Source organism: Triticum urartu, unplaced genomic scaffold (assembly GCF_003073215.2).
Source record: "Triticum urartu cultivar G1812 unplaced genomic scaffold, Tu2.1 TuUngrouped_contig_4380, whole genome shotgun sequence".
Lineage (NCBI taxonomy): Eukaryota > Viridiplantae > Streptophyta > Magnoliopsida > Poales > Poaceae > Triticum > Triticum urartu.
Window position 1 is genome coordinate 1 of NW_024114964.1, and position 20,818 is coordinate 20,818.

Below are 20,818 nucleotides of genomic sequence, written 5' to 3' on the forward strand. Positions count from 1 at the left end.
CCGGACCATTCCGGAACTCCTCGTGACGCCCGGGATCCCATCCGGGACTTCGAACATCTTTCGGGTTACCGCATACTAATATCTCTATAACCTTAGCGTCACCGAACCTTAAGTGTGTAGACCCTACGGGTTCGGGAAGCATGCAGACATGACCGAGACGTTCTCCGGTCAATAACCCACAGCGGGATCTGGATACCCATGTTGGCTCCCACATGTTCCACGATGATCTCATCGGATGAACCACGATGTCAAGGACTTAATCAATCCCGTATACAATTCCCTTTGTCTAGCGGTATTGTACTTGCCCGAGATTCGATCGTCGGGATCCCGATACCCTTTTCAATCTCGTTACCGGCAAGTCTCTTTTACTCGTTCCGTAACACATCATCCCGTGATCAACTCCTTGATCACATTGTGCACATTATGATGATGTCCTACCGAGTGGGCCCAGAGATACCTCTCCGTTTACACGGAGTGACAAATCCCAGTCTCGATTCGTGCCAACCCAACAGACACTTTCGGAGATACCCGTAGTGCACCTTTATAGCCACCCAGTTATGTTGTGACGTTTGGCACACCCAAAGTATTCCTACGGTATCCGGGAGTTGCACAATCTCATGGTCTAAGGAAATGATACTTGACATTAGAAAAGCTTTAGCATACGAACTACACGATCTAGTGCTATGCTTAGGATTGGGTCTTGTCCATCACATCATTCTCCTAATGATGTGATCCCGTCATCAACGACATCCAATGTCCATGGTCAGGAAACCGTAACCATCTGTTGATCAACGAGCTAGTCAACTAGAGGCTTACTAGGGACATGGTGTTGTCTATGTATCCACACATGTAACTGAGTTTCCTATCAATACAATTCTAGCATGGATAATAAACGATTATCATGAACAAGGAAATATAATAATAATCAATTTATTATTGCCTCTAGGGCATATTTCCAACAAAAGCACCCTGCACTCATTAAGAAATTGATACAATCATTTTTTGCGACAAAAATTGATAGAATCATTGCCAAGCTACCTTCAAACAAATCTCTTGGCCTAGATTGATTTAACCATAGTTGTAGTAAGAAGTGTTGGTATATTATCAGAGAATATTTTTATATGCTTTGCAACCAGTTTCATACAGGGCAACTTAATATTCATATCATTAATGGATCTTACATCACTCTAATTCTAAAGAAAGATGGTGTCGTGTAAGTGAATATTTTCAGACTAGTCTCTCTTTTGAATTTTTCAACTGATTCAATCCTGTAGCCAACAAGCTTCAATCCATCATTTTGAAGCTAGTTCACACAAATTAGTATGACTTTATTAAGTCCAGAACTATACGAGATTGTTTACATTGGGCTTTTGAATATTTACGTTACTATCACAATAAAAAGAAGGAAGTGGCCATTCTGAAGGTAGATTTCGAGAAAGGTTTTGAAAAATTAAACATCAGAGAATTCTTAATAATACTAAGTATAAAGGATTTGGGGCTAAGTGGTGCCATTGGATTCAATTTATTCTTTATTGACACACGTCATATGTGTTGTTAAATTAGACACCATGCAAGTTTTTAAACCGCATAATACTTGTTAGGTAAGAGGATAATTTTCCCTTTGTTCTTTGTGCTGGCTGCAAAGACCTTCTACAAAGAGTGGTTAATAAGGCCATGACATATCATCTCTTAGAGTGACATATTTCTCTTGTTTCTTGTCATGATTTTTATGTGGTGTAATATGTTGATGGAACTCTTGTTACCATGTCTGCTGATATTGCTCCTGCATTTGCATAGGATTTTGCAAGAATTTACAACCTCCACAAGGTTAAAGATTAGTTCTCAAAAATCATAATCAGTTACCATTAATATGGAAGCTCGTGATACTGCTAGCCCGACTAGTGCTCTAAATTATCGAATGGGGGACTTTGTCATTTGCTTATATATGTTTGCCTCTTGGCTCACAAAGTCAATAATTCAAGATTCCTTTCCCATGTTCCAAAGAGTAAAAAGGAGATTTGCTTGATGTTCCAACTTTATCACCTATAATGGAAGGATGCAATTAGTGAACTCGGTTATATATATTCTTTGCCTACGTCCTTCATGAGTACATTTCCAATTCCCAGATGAGCAATAAAGTAGATGGATGAATACAAAAGATATTTGTTATGGCTAGGTCATAATTTGACTAAAAAGACCCATCCTAGATGCTTGGGAATTAGTTTTAAGCCCAAAAGTGAAGGAGGCCTATGGGTGCTAGACTTGGAGAAACATATCATTGCCCTAATCTTGATAATATTAAAGAAATTCTACAACCATTCAAATATTCCCTAGGTTCATCTTGTTGGTAGCTTTAGTATACTGCATGCCGCCAATATCAGGGTCACACAAAGGCTTCTTTATGGTCGAGAGGTTCCATCTTTCTTCTCATGACTTTCAAGGGGATGATATTTCTATAACTCGTGATGACAATTCAATTTTGTTCTGGCAAGACAAGGTGATTGCACCTGATCTATATATGAATATGTCACACATGTACTCATTTGCTTTGGATACAGCAATTTTATAGACCATTTTCTAGATAATAAGTTAAGAGATACTTTTTATTTCCATTTTTAGCCTTCCTTTACTCCATTGTTGTCTCTTTGGCAACAAATACAAGGCATGAATCCATATGCACAACTTCTTTCTTGGAAATATAACTGGGGCACTTCCTTTCCCACTTCTAGGATTTATGAACTTTTTAAAGTCATCATATCACTCTAATTGTCTTCAAATAGTTATGCAAATCTTGTGTTCATCGCAAACATCAAGTTTTATTTTTGTTTGTGCTCATTGAGAAACTGAATACAAGGGCGTTTCTCCAAAGGAAAACTTTTTACTCTCCCTCCTGTGAATGTGCCATGTGCAATCATCATTTGGTTGAAACTAGAGATCATATCTTGTTCGAATGCCACTTTGCTCGATGTGATGGAAGTATATGTGCCTGAATATCAAGCTCTCTAAATATCTTTTGGGCAATCTGTTTAGACTTCAGAATGAAGAATGTTCTCAATATCACTTTCTTTATGGATTAAATCATCTTGGTGATCTGGAGCATTTGGATTTTTCTGAAATGAATTATTTTGAAAGCATATGCTTATAGATGAGCTTATGCTTCTTCTTCATAGGGTCATATGTTGGTCTTGCTGACTGGGTCACCAACTTCCAGTAATAGCTCACTCTTTCTTTTTCTTGCCTTGTTGTAACTTACTTTAATTTTTTTATTAACTTAATTTAATTGCAATAGGTAATTCACCTACTGTCTTCAGTAAAAAAGGAACATTTTGATCATTGATTATCAGACATGTACAACCATATCCGCCTTGCAAGCTTTTGAGATACAAGTAAGATAGCAAAAGTAGTCGATCTGCAACCTGTTGGTGTACAAACTCTCTGATAAGGGTTGCACAGGCTTTAATGGCGGCGACCGGGGGGTGGTGGCTAGAAACGGTGTTTTTAGTTAGATGGAATATTTGCTTCACGTGATGCCTTGCATATTTTTCATGAAGACCATCGTTGGGTGGGTCTTTGGCCGAACATGCCCTCAATGTCCATTGCAGATCAAGAGTGACTCAAACATTATGTTGAGCATCACATCTCACCTTCAAGTTCTACTATGATTGTCTTTTTGTGTATCCGATGCTTTATGATTGATAAAATTGGCATGTCCAATGTTTCACCATTATTCTCTCGAAAAGGAAAAATCACCATGGTGAGATCCACCCAGTGCACTTCGCTCTATATACTCTATGTCTCCCTTCGAGTTTATTATGGCGAACCAGGGGAAATTTGTCTGCACAAGAGAATAGGCGTAATCACCGTTTCATGCATCCGTGATGACAAATCTTCATTCGGTAGGGCTCATTTGGTGAGAAGGTGCATGTTTAGAGCAAACAAACCAGATTTTTAGCACCAATGCCTAGATTATACTCCCTCTGTTTCTTTTTAGTCTGCATATAAGATTTGGTCAAAGTCAAACTTTGTAGGAAAAAATATCAATGTCTACAATACTAAAACTATATGATATGAAAATTAATTTCATGATGCATCTAACAATATTGATTTCATATTGTGAATCTTGATATTTTTTCTATAAACTCAGTCAAAGTTAACAAAGTTTGGTTTTGACCAAATCTTATATGCAGACTAAAAAGAAACGGAGGGAGTATTAAATATTGAAAATAAGTGCAAATGGAACATGTGGAGAACATTTGTTCCCACTTTTATAGAAAATACCATAGGAAAGCTTAGAATTACGTATAAATCCACAAGAATATCATTTTGGACTTATTTCCCAACGCTCGCTTGGTCACCATCACATCACGGATGTTGAAAACGAATGCGGGAAGTGCAACAACTGAGTCGCCTACACAAACCTTTAGAAGACATATCTCATATATGTTGCCGCAGTAGCCATTGACCACATCCAAACAATGGGATATGGAGAAGTCCATGAATTGGTAAGGGACTTCCCTCTATCCATGTTAACGGTCATCCCAGCATGACCATCGCTAGAGGGAATTAGCGATCTGGAGCACGTATGCCCCTGGGTAAGAATAATCTGCACACAAAACTAAGTTGCCACCACCAACAAGACCAAACGTACACCACATAAAGCTGATACACATGCCCAACGACGGTAGACCCATTGACTCTTCAATGTTGTTGAGACGGAAACGAAATCAAGGCACGTCTGTTTGACACGCCACCGTTGCCACCATCCAAACCATTCCACGACAACACCAAACCCTAACCTAACTCTAACTACATGCGAAACACATAAAACTGAAGTTTCCTTGCTTCCCAGTGTTGGAGTGGCAGACTGGAGTGGGAACCACCGGTTCGAGGAGGCGGAGAAATGAACATCCCCTTATCATCCATAGAGAGAAGATATTTTTTATATAAGAAAGGAGAAGATGAGAAAGCCAACTTTGAAATTAGAATCCTTTTCTGTATGTACTTTGAAACTAGAACTTGAGAACAAAAAATGTTACAAACTAGACGTATCTTTGAGTTTCCACCCAACCCAAGAGCCATCCACTAGTGTGGTCTGGGAAGGCTCATGCCATTATTGGTAGTTTTAGTCAGATAGGAGCTTTGATTATTGTGATGCCTAGAAAGCATTGTTTTCACGAAGACCATCGTTTGGTAGGTCTTTTGGTCGAACATGCCTCTCGATGTCCATCGCTCCTATTACGTATGCATTTCTCGTCCATGGATAACAGTAACTAGAAAAAGTCATGTTGTGTCCCATCTCACCTTCTACTTGTACCGTGATCGCCTTTTTGTGTGTTCACCATTATTCTCTCAAAAGGAAAATTCACCATGATGAGATCCACCCAGTGCACTTCGGTTTATATAGTCTATTTTGCTTGGAGTTGTTTTACGACGAAACATGCATTCGTGTTAACACATCTTCATTCGACTGAGATCTACTTAGTGAGCATGTCCATGAGCAGAGCAAACAAACCAGAGTTCTTGGCACTAGTACCTAGATTATATTAGATAATGAAATAAGTGCAAATGGAACATGAAGAGGACATATGTTCCTACTTTTATAGAAAATACCCTTAGAAAGCTTAGAGTTATACCTAAATCCCCAAGAATATCATTCTGGACAAATTCCATAATGTTCGCTTCGTTACCATCACATCGCCGATGAAGAGAAAGAATGTGGGAAGTGTAACAATTGAGTTGCCTACAACATACCTTTAGAAGATATATCCCATAGGTGTTGCTGAAGTAGCCATCCACCACATGCAAACACATGGGATATGGAGAAGAAGGCTAATCGGTAAGGGACTACCCTATATCTGTGTTAATGGTCATGCTACCGTCGCCAAAGTTAGCGAGAACTGGCAACCCGGACCACGTATGCCCCTGGATGAAAACAATTTGTAGACAAAACGAAGCCGGCACCGTTAACAAGATCAAAGTTGATGACCAAACCTACACCAGCTAAAGGCTAAAGCTGAAACACATGCCCAAGGACGACAAACTCATCGAGTCTACAATGTTGTTGAGATGCAATGAAAATCAAGGCACGACTGTTTGATGCGCCACCATCCAAATGATTCCACCATGACGCCAAACCCTAACCTAATTCTAATTGCACGTAGAATATATAAAACCACAATTTCCTTTCTTTCTTGATGTCGGAGCACCAGATGGGAACCACCAGCGGGAGGCGGAGGTATGAAGTACTATTTTTAGGATGTAAATTGATATTAGAATTTGAGAAGAAGAAAAAAAAAGGTTACAAACTAGACGTTTCTAACAGTTTCCATCCAACACGAGAGCAGCCGCAGGTGTGGCCCGTGCAGGCTCGACGGCCACACCTTCCGCGCGGCGACGGTGTAGCGATAAAACCGGCGCCTTTTTTCCGAACAAACAGACGCGGCCACGTCCCCACCAAGAGCAGCGAGAGCATGGCGGCCACGAGCTCCGCGGCGCTCTTCTCCGTCCTCCCCCTCCCCACAGCCTCCCCGGCCTACGCCAGGGCAGGCAGCAGCCATTACAGGCCCACGCGCTCCACCGCAGCCTTGTCCCCCATCAGATGCTCTGCCGCCTCGCCCGACCTTTCGCCCGGCGCACCGGCGCCGGCGCCGCCCAAGCCCCAAATCGAGCTCGAGTTCCTCGGGGTAAGGACTCAACCTCGATGGTCTCCGCTGGCTCCGGACTCCGGGCGGCGAGGTTTAATTGATTTTCTGTGATGTGCGTGCAGCCGAAGCCGGGCGCCGACGGGTCGTACCCGGTGGACAGGGCGGCGGCGGTCAGCGGAGACAAGCTCCTCCGGGACGTCATGGTCGAGAACAAGATCGAGCTCTACGCGGCATACGTGAGCCACCCTCCCTCACTAACCTCCTCACCTACTCTGGCTTAATTCCCCTTCTGATTTCTCCTCTGCCGCTGTGGAGTGTGGACTAATGGTTCCTGGTGCGTGCGCTGCAGGGGAAGCTGATGAACTGCGGCGGCGGCGGCAGCTGCGGCACCTGCATCGTCGAGGTACAGCACTCCCTCTCCTTCCCGACTAGTAACTCACTGCATCATGTGCAACACCGCAACTGAAAATGGCACCGCACGCTATCTCGCTGTGCACAATGGCTGCTCTGAACTGTAACTGTGACTGATTCCTCCAGAGTGTGAACCTTTGTGCGCAGATTATCGACGGGAAGGAGCTCCTGAGCCCAAGGACAGACGCCGAGAATCGTTACCTGAAGAAGGTTTCATTCTGATTCTCCTCCGATTCTGAAAGTTTCTGCTGCTGTCTCCACTGTGGTTCACATTACAGAGGAGCTGCGACTTAACTGTGCACTCTGCACCTCGTTGCCTTTGCCAGAAACCGGAGTCATGGAGGCTTACCTGCCAGACGATCGTCGGGAACAAGGAGAACTCCGGCAAGGCATGATTTCATTAGCCTCATGCACTGTCTCCGGCTTTGTTGTCACGAGCGCCATTTCTTTCTGAAAAAAACAAGCCGTGTTTCTTCTTGCAGGTCGTCGTCCAACGGCTGCCCCAGTGGAAGAAATGACTGAGCAATCTTGCCTGCACATTGGATGTACTGAGAGCAAGTGATGTGATCCAATGCCATGTACCTCCTGCTACGAAGATGTCTATCCTGGCAACAAGTTACTGACAATTTGAATGTGCGCTTCTTCACTCGGAAGATGAACAGAACAAGAACGCATCCGGAAAAAAGAAACGCATCTGCTACTGCTGCTGGCATCAGTTACAAACCTGTTCTGGGCATATCCCTAGTACCCTGTATCTGTATGATAGGGCCTAGTAGCACAAATTGTGTGTACCTCAAACCATATCTTGGGTTTCTTCCTGGAATCAATGCCAAATTGCAAATTGTGTTGAACCAGTAACAGTTTCCACGTTAGTAGTCTGCGTTTTGCAACGGATGCTCTTTGAACAAAACTAATGTTAATGATCTCAACAACAGAATCCGTCGTAGTCTAGGTGGTTAGGATACTCGGCTCTCACCCGAGAGACCCGGGTTCAAGTCCCGGCGACGGAAAACTTTTTGCCATCATTCAGTCTTTTTTGTGCAGGTATCCCGGAATTTTTTGCTCATACAGTGTTTTCTTTTCAGGCATCCTTGAATTTTTGCCATCATACAGCCTTTTTCTTTGCTGGTATCCTTTATTTATAATACTGAAGCCTAACTTTATTTTCCCATACGACCCGCACTGTCTACAGACAATGAGCATCATCCAGTGCAAAAAAAGAAAAAACATGCCATGATAGAAACTACAAGTGCCGCCTAATGCTTGCACACTGAAGTTACAAGGCTCTGAATATTACAAGCAGGGGGAGCGAAAGCAACAGCTATGCCACGGTACAACTCGAAAAACCACAGCACCAGTGTAAGATCATCCCCCAAAAGCAGCATCTATGCCACGGCATCAGGCCTAAATCATATACTCCCTCCGTTCCAAATTACTCGTCACAGAAATTGATGTATCTAGAACTAAAATACATCTAGATACATCCATTTATCCGACGAGTAATTCAGAACGGAGGGAGTACTATACAGCAACAACCACTAGAAACTTCAGAACCTTGCACCACTATCTTCATTCGCCTGAGCACGAATATCTTCGATTGTCCTTAGTATGCCATCGGAAGGACGAGTAGTAGCACCATGAACATTCACAGCCACCTCCTGAAGAGCAATTCTTCCAGTCATCAATGCATCCATGTCATCTCTAGAATGGAGCCCTGCCCAGTATTTGACAAATGCACAAGCATAGAAGATCAGTTCAACCGGCAACCGAATGAGTTTCCTTCAAGGCATGACCTGTTTGCAAAGCTTCCAAATCGCCCAATATGTTGCAACGAGACCGGTGATTTGAAAACTTCTACGTGCCGGGATGAATTGGGAGATCCACCAGAAATATTGCGAGAAGCATTCGGGTCTTGTCCTGGCTCCAATGGCCAGACCCACTATGGTCCACACAATCGAAACCATCAGGTCCAGGCGCTTTCTCTGCAGCAATGTCTTTATTGGCAGCATGGAGTTCTTGTATGTCAAAAGGCTAATCGAGGTGGCTCAAATTAGTAGCATGAGTTCAGAGCCATGCTAGGGGTTGTGAGGTTCATTATTCAGAGCCATGCTAGCCATCTTTTTTATGAAAGCACACATGGCATTTTGCAGGCCTGCATCCAACCACTTCTTAAACTGAGTTGCCATCTCCTTCTTGCAATATCTTCCACTGACCTGCCCACGTCATTGCAAATAGCATGCAAACCAGGGAACTGATCTTTCAAGGGTGTAGTACCACACCAGGAGTCAGACAAATCAATAATCACCCCATTACCCACAGTCACCAGCCGCCCCTGAAGAGGGATGGGCCTCAAATGAAAAAGATCGTACCAGCAAGCAGAATCATGCACCTTGTGTTAAATCTCGAAGATACAAACCATTAGATATTTAGCCCTAATAAAATGCTGCCAAGGGCCGTCCTCAGCTTCCAGCCTCCACTACCGCTTGCACATTAAGCTGATATTCAATTTGGGAAGATTTTTTGACACCCCAGCCCCTTTCTCCTTAGGTCTACAGATCAGGGGCCACTTCACCAAATAATATCTCCTTCTGTAGCACCTCCTTGCCACACAAAGCACCTTCTGATCTTGCCAAATTTTCTGACGGTCGTTTTGCAGATAATATATACGGACATGTGATAAAATAGGAGAATTGGTCAAACAAACTTCTAATCAGATACCTTCAATCTACTAGAACTAACACACCCCCAAGTAATTTAGAGGCAAGTAGCCCATTTGACAACTAAACAAAGTGGCATATTGGTCCAACTTATCAGCATCCTCCAACACCATCAACACCTCAATTTTCTGAAAATTATTTTTTGAGACATTTCCATTTCTCCCCCTAATTTCTGCCCAGCCTCATCTTTACCCCTAAAAAAAACTGTGCTCAACTTTTCCCTCTCCCGTCTGGTGCCCTTACGGAAATACCCCTTCGTGCCGTTTCTGTCCGGTCAAAAGGGTTTGACCGTCAGATGGACGTTTTGTGGACAACTATGTCAACAAAACGTCCATCTGACGGTGAAAGATGCGCTATTTTTTCCTTGGGTTGTTCCATGGCTTCTTGGGGAGAATTTTTGACTTGCCCCTGTTTGGGGTCAGTCGGTTTTTCTATTGGGCTTGAAGCCCGTTACACATTTTGTATTTTTATGAATGTTTTTGGCTTTTGTTTATTCCATTTCTTGTTTAGTTTTTTCGGTATTTTTGGGATGTTTTACTGAGTGTAAATCATATACAAGCACTATATAATATGTGTGCAAATTATACGATAGTGGGAAAGTTGCACTATTATATGCTTATTCTTTGCATATTACAAAAGGTGCAATTTCAGTGCAAAGTCTTGTGCAAGTTTTATTAGTATATTTTTTCAGTTTCATTCTTCTAGAAGGGTAATAACAATGCCACTAGTTCATTCTTTCTTAGAAAAATCATTGTTTTGATTTTCTTCTAGTTTTTATTTCTTTTTTACGTGTACGTAATACTGATGCCACTCATTCATTCATTTAAGAAAAAATATTTTTTGTGAAATTCTACTATTATATGCTTATTCTGGCATATTTTAAAATTCGCAATTTCTATGTGAATTGTGTGCAAATTACGTCACTATTTGTTTTTTCATTTTCTTTCTTCTTATAGAGTAATACCAAGGCTACATATTCGTTCTTGCTTAGGAAAATTTATTATATTGTCTTTTTACATTTCATTTAATTTCCTTTCTTTTCTTAGGGTAATACCAATGCCACTAATTCATTCCTTCTTAGCAATTTTTTTTAGAAAAGAAATCACTGCTTATTCTTTCATATTATAAAAGTTGCAATTTCTATGTAAATTGTGTGGTTACTTGTTTTAATATATTTTATATTCCTTCTTCTTAAAGAATAATATCAATGTCACTACTTCAGTATTTTTCAGCAAACTTTATTATTTTTATTTTGTTCCAATTTTATTTAATTTTATTTCTTCTTTCAGGGTAATAACAATGGCACTAATTCATTCCTTCTTAATAAATTTATTTTTTTATGAAACTTGCACTGATATATGTATATTTCTGCATATTACAAAAGCACATTTATTTTCAAATTGTGTGCAAATTTTGTCATCACTTGTTTTATTTTTTATTTTTTGTTTTTTCTCAAATGGTAATACCAATTACACCAATTCATTCTTCCTTACAAAATTTAATTATTTTATTTTGGTTTATTTTTATTTCATTTTTTCTTCTTTAAGGGTAATACCGATGCCACTAATTCATTCTTCTGTGAATACTTCTTTTTGCAAAAAAAGAGATCACATTCTTGCATGGTAAAAAATGCAATTCTTGTGTAAATTGTGTAAAAATTTTGTTGTTATTTATTTCAATGTTATTTATTCTCAAATTCATGTTTCCTTAAAAAAACATGTCACTAATCCATGTTCCTTAAAAAACATTATTTTTTGATTTTGATTTTTATATTTCATTATCTTCCTTATTTAAGGGTAATATGAATGCCACTAATTCATTCCTTCTTAGAAAACTTATTTTTTAGATTTCACTATTATATGCTTATTCTTGCATATTGTAAAAGTATATATATGTAAATTATGTGCAAATTTTATCATTATTTTGTTTTTTTTCATTTCCTTTCTTCTTATAGGATAATACCAATGCCATGAATTCATTTTTCCGTAAAAAAACTTATTTTGGGATTTATTTCTTTATTTTGTTCATTTATTCTTTAAAGTGGCACCACCACAATTATTAGATTAGGATAACTATGCAAACAATGCAGCGCATATCCATCTAATGTCAAAAGCCAACATAAACTATATATGCAAAAACACATACGGTATGTATAAACCTCCGACAATTGTGAATAATATAAAACATCGTGTCGTATTTCATCCATGGAAGCTCAGCCATGAATTGACATGCACATGGGACCGATCCATGCATGACATACCTATCAACTGCGTTCTGCGTACATGAGATGTAATGTAACAAGGTCAGTCCTTTCATCCTCCAAGTCAATCAATGGTGCATCAAGAAAGATCAACCAGCATGTATGTATTCAACTATGCAAAGCATCTAGGTGTTCTGCTGGGAGTGGGAGGTGGCACGCTGCCATGCAGGCGGCCTTGGGCATTGGCCCATGTTTGTTGTTCATCAGACAGCGCAAATCTTTGAAATCACTAATTAAGAAGTACTCGTTGCAAAGAACACTCCACTTTTCCAGGTCGCGACAAGTGGCGCACATGCTGCGCGCCACTTTGTCGCAACATGGAAGTTTTCCCTTTTTTCATAGATCCGTTAATTCAAAATGTTTTATCTCTTAAACCGTGCGTTCAAATCTCGAATCGTTTTCACCATTGGATTCCTCGTGTCGAGATCTTCAAAATTAGATCCCATGTTGATAGGTTTTGACGAACTTTTTTTTTCATGAAAAAAACCGGAAGAAAAAACCAGGCAAAAAAACCGAACCGGGAGCACGATTTTTTTCCCTTTCCGAAAGAGGCACGCCCGTGCCTCTCGCGAAATCACAACCGTGCCTCTCGTCAAAGCAAAACCGTGACTCTCGTGGAAGAAAAAAAACAAAAAACATGTTTTTTCGTTTCCGAGAGGCACGGCCGTGACTCTCGCGAAGGCACAACCGTGCCTCTCGCAAAAGCAAAACCGTGACTCTCGCGAAAGAAAAAAAAATAGAAAACGCGTATTTTTTTCCCTTTCCTAGAGGCACGGCCGTGACTCTCGCGAAAGCACAACCGTGCCTCTCACGGAAGCAAAACCGTGACTCTCGTGAAAAAAAAAAACAGAAAACGCGTTTTGTTTCTGCCTTTCCTAGAGGCATGGTCCAGACTTTCGCAAAAGCACAACCGTGCCTCTCGCGGAAGCAAAACCGTGACTCTCACGAAAGGAAAATAAAAGAAAACGTGTTTTTTTTCGTGCAAAAAATATTTTTTTTCAAAAAAAAATTTGATCAAAAAGTTAAGAAAGACCGGGAGAAAACCAAAACGTCGAAAACCCCCGAAAAAAACCGTTTAAAAAGCCGAAAACGCGTGCGGAAAAATAAAAAAAACAAAATCCGAAGGAATCGTCCAGAGCGCGACACGTGGCGAATGGCTGAGAGCGCGCCAAGTGGTGCTGATCGTTGCGAGGCTCCCGAAGACGTGCTCGTTAACTAGTTGCTCCCGCAAATCTTCATATGCACAAGAAGAGCATGACTATATGCCGCCCTCAGCGACTACTGTGGGAGGCTCGCCTGCAAAGAACTGGCACTAGGTCGGCACAGAAACCACATGGAATCATCATGCTGTCACAAGTATTTTTTAATTATTTTTTCTTCACATTTTTATTTTTATTTTTCTTTTTTTGCTTAAATTTTGAAACGTTCGATGTAATATATTACAAAATACACTTTATATAAAAATCTGAAAAATGTTAATCATGCATTTGAAAAATATTAAATGTGTATATAAAATCTTTCTGATGTGTACGAAAAATGTACAATGTGAATGAAAAAGTAGAACATGTTAGTCATGTGTACGAAAAATGTTTTTGAAATTGTCATGTGTTTCCAAAAAAATGTAAATGACATTTTAAAAAATGTCTATACAATGAAAAAAATGTTTATGTGATTAATAAACTATTTCATGCATTCAAAAAAAAGTAATTTACATTTAATAAATGTTCATGAGTTTCTTAAATGTGTTCATGAAATTTTAAAAAAGTGTTTATACAATGTAAGAAAAGTGTTTGCAGAGTTAAAGAGGCCTTTTATCATTCCATAAATGTAGAGAGAATTCCTTATTTGACACTGTGTTAAATTTTGTTTCCCTATTTGATACAGAAAATTATTTTTCTTCCCTATATAACACTGAGTCTAAATTTTATGCCCCTTATAATGCTCTCGTCTATTTTAAGCCTTAAAGGTGTTAATTGACATATGAAAAGACCTTTTTACCCCTATATGGTATGGGATAGAAAAATTCACAGATACTAGTACGTGCTAATAATCTCCGGCCGACTTGGTTTGTTGTATGCGGCTAACTTTAGCGGACTAGCTGCATGTTTGCTGTCCAGCTGGTTCGGTTCATAGCTATGTGGGCGCGTTTTGTGCAGCGGGGAGTGTGAGCGGCCGCCGTCCTTCTTCGTGACCCCAACTCATGTGTACTTCGTTGGTTAATCAGCTAGAGATTACCTAATGCGTGTGCCTGGCATGGCATCGGCCAGTATCAGTAAGCATGGACTAAATACCACTGTATAGTGTACGTATTTACGGAGAGGAGAGCGGTTACATCGTACACAAGAGCTAACTTAAGCACTCAATTGATTTTCAAATGGCACCATCAAAGTCACCAGGGGTGGATGGGTTTACTGCTGGGTTTTTTCAACGCCATTGGAATTTGTTGAAAGATGACGTTGTACCAGCAGTTTTGGACTTTTTTAATGGAGGTGAGCTCCCGGAGGGTATGAATGATACTTCTATAACTTTGATCCCAAAGGTACGGTTCTCTCGGAAAATCTCTCAATATCGTCCAATATCTCTATGCCCGGTTTTGTATAAAATCGCAGCAAAGGCTATTGCCAATCGGGTCAGAGTTTGTTTGGATGAGATTATTGGGGAAAGAACAAAGTGCTTTTGTCCCCGGCCGCTTGATCACTGATAATGTTTTAATTGCGCATGAGAGTGTGCATGCCATGAAGCGAAGGAAGAAAGGGGGCAATGCAGTTTGTGCGGTGAAGTTGGACATGATGAAGGCCTATGATCGTGTTGAGTGGCACTATCTTGAGGCAATCATGCTGCAGCTGGGTTTTGGTCCAGAGTTCGTGCAACTGATTTTGAAATGTGTGACTTCGGTCCGATTTTCAGTACGTGTCAATGGCGAGCTGCTGCCTTTCTTCACTCCATCATGTGGATTACGGCAAGGTGATCCAATGTCACCATACTTGTTTCTACTTTGTGCTGAAGGTTTCACCTCCTTGCTGAATCATTTTGGTGGAACACAAGTTGATAAAGGGATAAGGGTGAGCTATCAGTTTCCATGGATTAATCATTTATTATTTGCAGACGATAGTCTCATTTTTATGCAAGCTCAAGTGCAGAGTGCTCACCGTTTGAATGAAATCTTGCGGATCTATGGCAAGTGTTGGGGACAGGCAGTGAATAAAGATAAAAGTTCAATCTATTTTAGTCCAAACACTTTGGCTCCGATCCGGCAAGTTTTAAAGCAAATTCTTGGAATAAATGTGGAGGCATTCAGTGAGCAGTACTTGGGGCTGCCTACAGCTGTTGGGAGGATAACCAGTGGGACCTTTGATCATATTGGAGAAAGAATGAGGAGTAAACTCCAAGGGGGGTCCGAGAGAATGATCTCTTGTGCAGGAAGGGAGGTACGAATAAAATCTATAGCTCAAGCAATACCTACTTTCAGCATGTGTTTCAAACCGACTAAGAAAGTTTGCTCGAGTTTGACCGCTTCTATGGCAAAGTATTGGTGGAGTAGCTCTCTTGATCGGCGTTCAATGCATTGGATGAGTTGGGAGGCTCTCGCACAACCAAAAATCAGAGGAGGGATGGGATTCCGAGACTTGGAATTGTTCAATATAGCACTCCTTGGTAAACATGGCTAGAGACTGATGACTGAACCAAACTCTTTGTGTTCTAGAGTGTTAAAAGGACGATACTTCCCTTCTTGTGATTTTATGCAAGCAAGTGCGCCCAAGAATTCTTCGACGACTTGGCGAGCGATCATTGCTGGGAGGAAAGCTTTGAAGGCTGGGCTGATCAAGCGCGTTGGCAGCGGTACAACGGTGTCTATTTGGGAAGATAAATGGATCCCAGAAACACTTACAATGACCCCTGTAGCCCGCCTGGGAGATGCGCAAATCAGCTAGGTTGCTGATTTGATTGATGATGAGAACTGGACGTGGAAAACTGATGTTGTTAGGCAATCTTTTATACCTCCGGATGCTGATGCAATTTTCAATATACCTTTGAGAACGGGAGGTGGAGAAGATCTTATAGCTTGGGCACCTGAGAGGTCGGGGATATACACTGTAAAGTCAGCTTATCGCTCTCTTATGATTCAGAACGAGCAAAAAGCTCTAGAAGAAGGGACGATGACGGATACTTTAGAGACTGATAAACAGTTGTGGTCTCGGCTATGGAAACTCAAGGTATTGCCCAAAGTTTGTGTCTTCTGGTGGCTTGTTTTACGTGGGATTTTGCCCGTAGAAAGCACTTTGAAATATCGACGTATATCCACCGAGAGTAAGTGCAAAATCTGTTTGCACTCGGACGAGGATATGATGCATGCTTTATTGAATTGTTCCCATGCGAGAAGGTTCTGGAACGAAGCAACTGAATGGCTTGATATAAAGCGACCAGACTTGCATCCTCTCACCTGGGCAAAGGACATTCTTTGTGTCTCCTCATTTTCAGAGTCAGACAGAGCCAAGATGATCTCTGTTATGTGGTCTATCTGGACTTCACGCAACAATATTACACATGACAAAGATGGTTTTGATCCCGCTCAGGCTATGAAGCGAATACGGGAAGCTCTTGCTGTGTTGGAATTACCTCAAGCGCATGCATGTATCTTGCCCGGTCATGGGTGGAGACCGCCTGATGCAGGATGGATAAAAATCAATACTGATGGTAGTATTGCTATGGAATCCCGTCGAGGAGGAGCTGGAGGGGTGGCTCGATCATCGTCTGAGCTTAAGGCTGCATGGTGTAAGCCCTACACGGGGATCATGGACCCCCTCCTAGCTGAAGCGTTGGCTCTTCGAGATGGAGCAATTTTTGCAAGGCTTCGAGGATATGATCAAGTCATCTTGGAGACCGACAGTCTAGAGATGGTGAATCTCTGGCACTCACGCCATGATCGTTCGGTGGTGGCGCCTATTCTTACTGGGATTGAGGAGCATGCCTCTTTTTTTAAGTCTTTTGTTATTCAACATGTTTCGAGATCAGCCAACTTTCCGGCTCACCTTTGTGCGAAGCAAGCTAGCACTTTGGATGCAACAGATTGTTGGTTAGACTCCACTCCTAGTTTTCTTGTAACTAGCCTCCTAGCTGATTCGGCCGGGGTGGTTTCTGTTGAATAAAGCTCCCAATTTCCCCACAAAAAAATTGATTTTCTTTGGAAGTTGGCTCACGCAGTTAGGAACCGAACCAGGTGGACAACACACATGCAGCTAGTTCGCTATACTTAGCCACATACAACAAACCAAGCCGGCCGGACATTATTAGCACATACTAGCATCTATGGTTTTTTTTATCACATACCACATCAGGGGTAAAAAGGTCTTTTCATGTGTCAATTAACACCTTTAAGGCTTAAAATGGACGAAAATGTTATAAAGGGCATAAAATTTAGACTTGATGTTATATAAGGAAGAAAATATTTTTTGGTGTCAAATAGGGAAACAAAATTTAACACAGTGTTAAATAAGGAATTCTCTCATAAATGTACCAACGTGTATTTCAAAAATGTTTATCATGTATTCGAGAAAATGTTCAAAACACGTTTTTGTAACAATGTTAATCATGTATTTTTTTGCATCAAAAGTTCATAACTTTATTAAAAAATGAGCTCATGGAATCATCGGCCAAGAAGCTGGCGAGCAGGAAAGATGGTCTAGAGTCAGACCAACTTTCAATGACCATCAACGAGCAAGCTTGCTTCGCCGCACATGTTTACATGTTGAATATCAAAAGAAGAAAAAAAGGAACCTAGCTCTCCAATTTCCATCAGTAACGGTGCCACAACAGATCAGATATTGGGATGAAATTTTTAGAGGTTTAACCATCTCCAGGCAGCCCGTCTCCACCATCACATGTGAGACGCCGCGCAATATTGAAAAACACACATCATACCAAAGCGCCAAGGTCTCATAACTCTTCGCATAAAAAATTGAAAAATGTTAATCATGTATTTTAAAAATGTTAAACATGAATAAAAATGTTTTAGATATACACGAAAAATGTACAACGTGTATGAATAAAAGTAGACATCAAAAATATATTTGGAAAAATGTTAATCATGTATTTGAAAAAAATTAAATGTGTATACAAAAATTGTTCCTAATGTGTAAGAAAAATTTGCCATGCCTATGAAAAATGTAGACATGTGTTCAAAAAGAGAAAAACTAAAAAGGAAAAAAACCGAGAAAGAAACAAAGAAAACAAGATGAAAGAGAAAAAAGCAACTGAATAAAACAAAGAAAAACCAAAGGAAACCATGCAAAACAGTGGAAACCAAAAAGACTGCGATAAATAACTCTCGCATGCACAGGACGCTGGAACTGGAGGTGGGTCATGTTCCAGCTAAAAAAAGTGACTGGTCCAAATAAAAATGTCAGGCAACGACGTACATTATGTCCCAACAAAGTTTCATAGCTACATGTCACTGCGTTTCTGCAGTAACGCGTAGGAAATCATCTATTTACCCCTAAAAAGGAGAAATCATCTAGTGAATTTAGAGTTTTAACAAAGAGAAAATCGAGTCAATGAACCAGACAGTACGGTTGAGGACGTGCTCATTGACAGAACTGGGAAGGCGACAAGGTGGTGGGCAAACCGGTACATTGCAGTTGGCATATATACAGTACTTCTATGTTAGTGTGCACGGCAAGACAACCTAACGAGCCAACACCATTTCGTGTGCCAAGACAGATGCACATACGTATGCACCGCTGCATGATGAGACCAAGAGAAAATGTGGCTCGTTACCATTCCTCTACGAGCTACGTGCATCGCCAGCGCCTGCAACATGCATTACATGCACTCGTCTCCGGCCGATGAGCTCATCCCCAACACCGGCGAAAGACATGTCCCCGCGCTCCATCGGCGAACGCTATATAAAAACGTCTACACATGCATGTTTGAGCACAAGTCGGTGTGTGTAGATCGTTCGGTTCATATGGCTTTGTCCCCCGGCGCATGGCCGGCGATCACTGCAATCTTGCTGGTGCACGGCCTGTTCGCCGCCTTCCCGGCGGTGTCGGTCGACATGGGCGACATGCTGATGATGGACAGGTTCCGCGAGTGGCAAGTCACGCACAACCGGACGTACCTGAGCATGGAGGAGAGGGTGCATCGCTTTCAGGTGTACCGCGACAACGTGGAGTACATCGATGCCACCAACCGGCGTGGTGACCTCACCTACGAGCTCGGCGAGAACGAGTTCGCCGACCTCACCCAGGACGAGTTCCTAGCTAGGTACGCATCGTCCTACGAAGCTGCCAGCGATGATACGGGCATTACTTTGCCTGTGGGCGGCGGCGACGCCGAGCTGTGGTCATCCGGCGTCAACGATGGTAGCTCCTTGGAGGCTCCGCCTCCCAGCTGGGACTGGAGATCCAAGGGCGCCGTCACACCGGTCAAGTCCCAAGGCGCAGGATGCGGTACGTAAAGATAGATCCCCCATCTGATCCATTTCAACTTTACCCAGCGACGAAGCTAGAAAAAATGGTCACTGGGGTCAACCAATGCCAACTATAGCACAGGCTATGGCGTGACTCACGCTGAGAACAATATAAAGAGGAAAACCCAAAAATATGCCCACCATAACACAATAGAAATAACATCCAAGGGTAACATTTTTTTGCATCGAATATAGTAGTTTTATTAAAAGATTATCATGGTGTTACAGTCCGCCTGTAGGCAAGGGTGAAGTGCAACATAAAGAGTGAAAATATGCAATGAGCCAATGATATAATTGGTATCATAATAGTAGTAGTACCAATATTTGATGTGTGATCTTGCCTTTGTCCAACTGGCTTTGAAGTCCCTGCCAGATCAGTCTCTGGTGCCGTTCGTTTCAGCAGAAATCTGTCTATATCCTTCTAGTCCTAGCCTCCTAGCTGCAGCAAAAACATAAACCTAAACTTAGTAATTAGCCATCCGGAGAGAATGAGTTGTTGGTGGTGAGACCAAGAGAAACTGAAAAAGATATTGGCATACCTGCCTCAGAACTGCCGACGAGGAGGGCATGTGCCAAGTGGGCGGGAGATTAAAGATTATGCGGCGGCGGCGGCCGGCTGGCCGGCATCACCCTTGGAGATTAGGGATCGCCTTGTTTGTCGTCGTTGGAAATTGGGGATTAGGGATGGAGAGTTGGGGTGGGGAAAAGAATAGGCCAAGGCGATGAGACGGCGACCTAACGATGGCGAAGAGACGAAGAGGCATGTGTCGGCTGGCTGTTCACGACTTCGCGTACATCTACAGAAATTGGAGACCAAACGTCAACGTGTACGTGTGTAAAGACTTGTAAGCCTAAGCGGCTAAGCCACGTCTTATGCATTGGGCCTTGTGTGCTGGAGCTATACGCCACGATAACTTTTTTTTTTTTTGCTAAAATTTACGGATGCTATGGGCTGAGACTGAACAATCGGACAATTAGCTGGTGGGCTGGGGTCAACTAATTTTTTAGGCTGGGGTCAAAAGCAACTTTGATGGGCGTACTAGCTTCAAATACTGGAAGGCATTGGGGTCAATTGACCCCAGTGTTCATACTAGAGCTTCGTCCCTGACTTTACCTTGTTATAACTATGCACGATGGTTAACCATTGACTATTTTGTCCCTCGATGAATGGATGCAGCTAGCTGCTGGGCGTTCGTGACGGTTGCTACGATCGAGACTCTGAACTGGATCAGGACGGGGAAGCTGGTGCCTCTCTCGGAGCAGCAGCTGGTGGACTGTGACCAGTACGACGGCGGGGGCAACCGCGGGGCCTTCCACA

The 20,818-nt window shown here is 41.8% G+C and overlaps 2 protein-coding genes and 1 non-coding gene across 3 annotated transcripts; all 3 read left to right on the top strand.

Annotated features, from left to right (window-relative positions):
* The first annotated feature begins 6,404 nt into the window (after positions 1-6,404).
* Positions 6,405-7,909, top strand: LOC125527734 (photosynthetic NDH subunit of subcomplex B 3, chloroplastic-like). The gene is made up of 6 exons (XM_048692248.1): positions 6,405-6,683; positions 6,767-6,880; positions 6,994-7,047; positions 7,203-7,265; positions 7,382-7,444; positions 7,538-7,909. Exons 1-6 carry the CDS (start codon positions 6,471-6,473, stop codon positions 7,571-7,573), a joined length of 543 nt encoding a protein of 180 aa, XP_048548205.1. The 5' UTR covers positions 6,405-6,470; the 3' UTR covers positions 7,574-7,909.
* An 83-nt stretch (positions 7,910-7,992) lies between these two features.
* TRNAE-CUC lies at positions 7,993-8,065 on the top strand. Its single transcript has one exon. It is a non-coding gene; the product is annotated as a tRNA-Glu (tRNA).
* Positions 8,066-18,996: 10,931 nt separating this feature from the next.
* Positions 18,997-20,814, top strand: LOC125527735 (chymopapain-like; the record flags this gene model as incomplete). Its single annotated transcript, XM_048692249.1, has 2 exons — positions 18,997-19,480; positions 20,678-20,814. Coding segments are annotated over exons 1-2 (621 nt in total), but the record flags the coding sequence as incomplete, so codon positions are not given.
* Between the last annotated feature and the right edge of the window lie 4 nt (positions 20,815-20,818).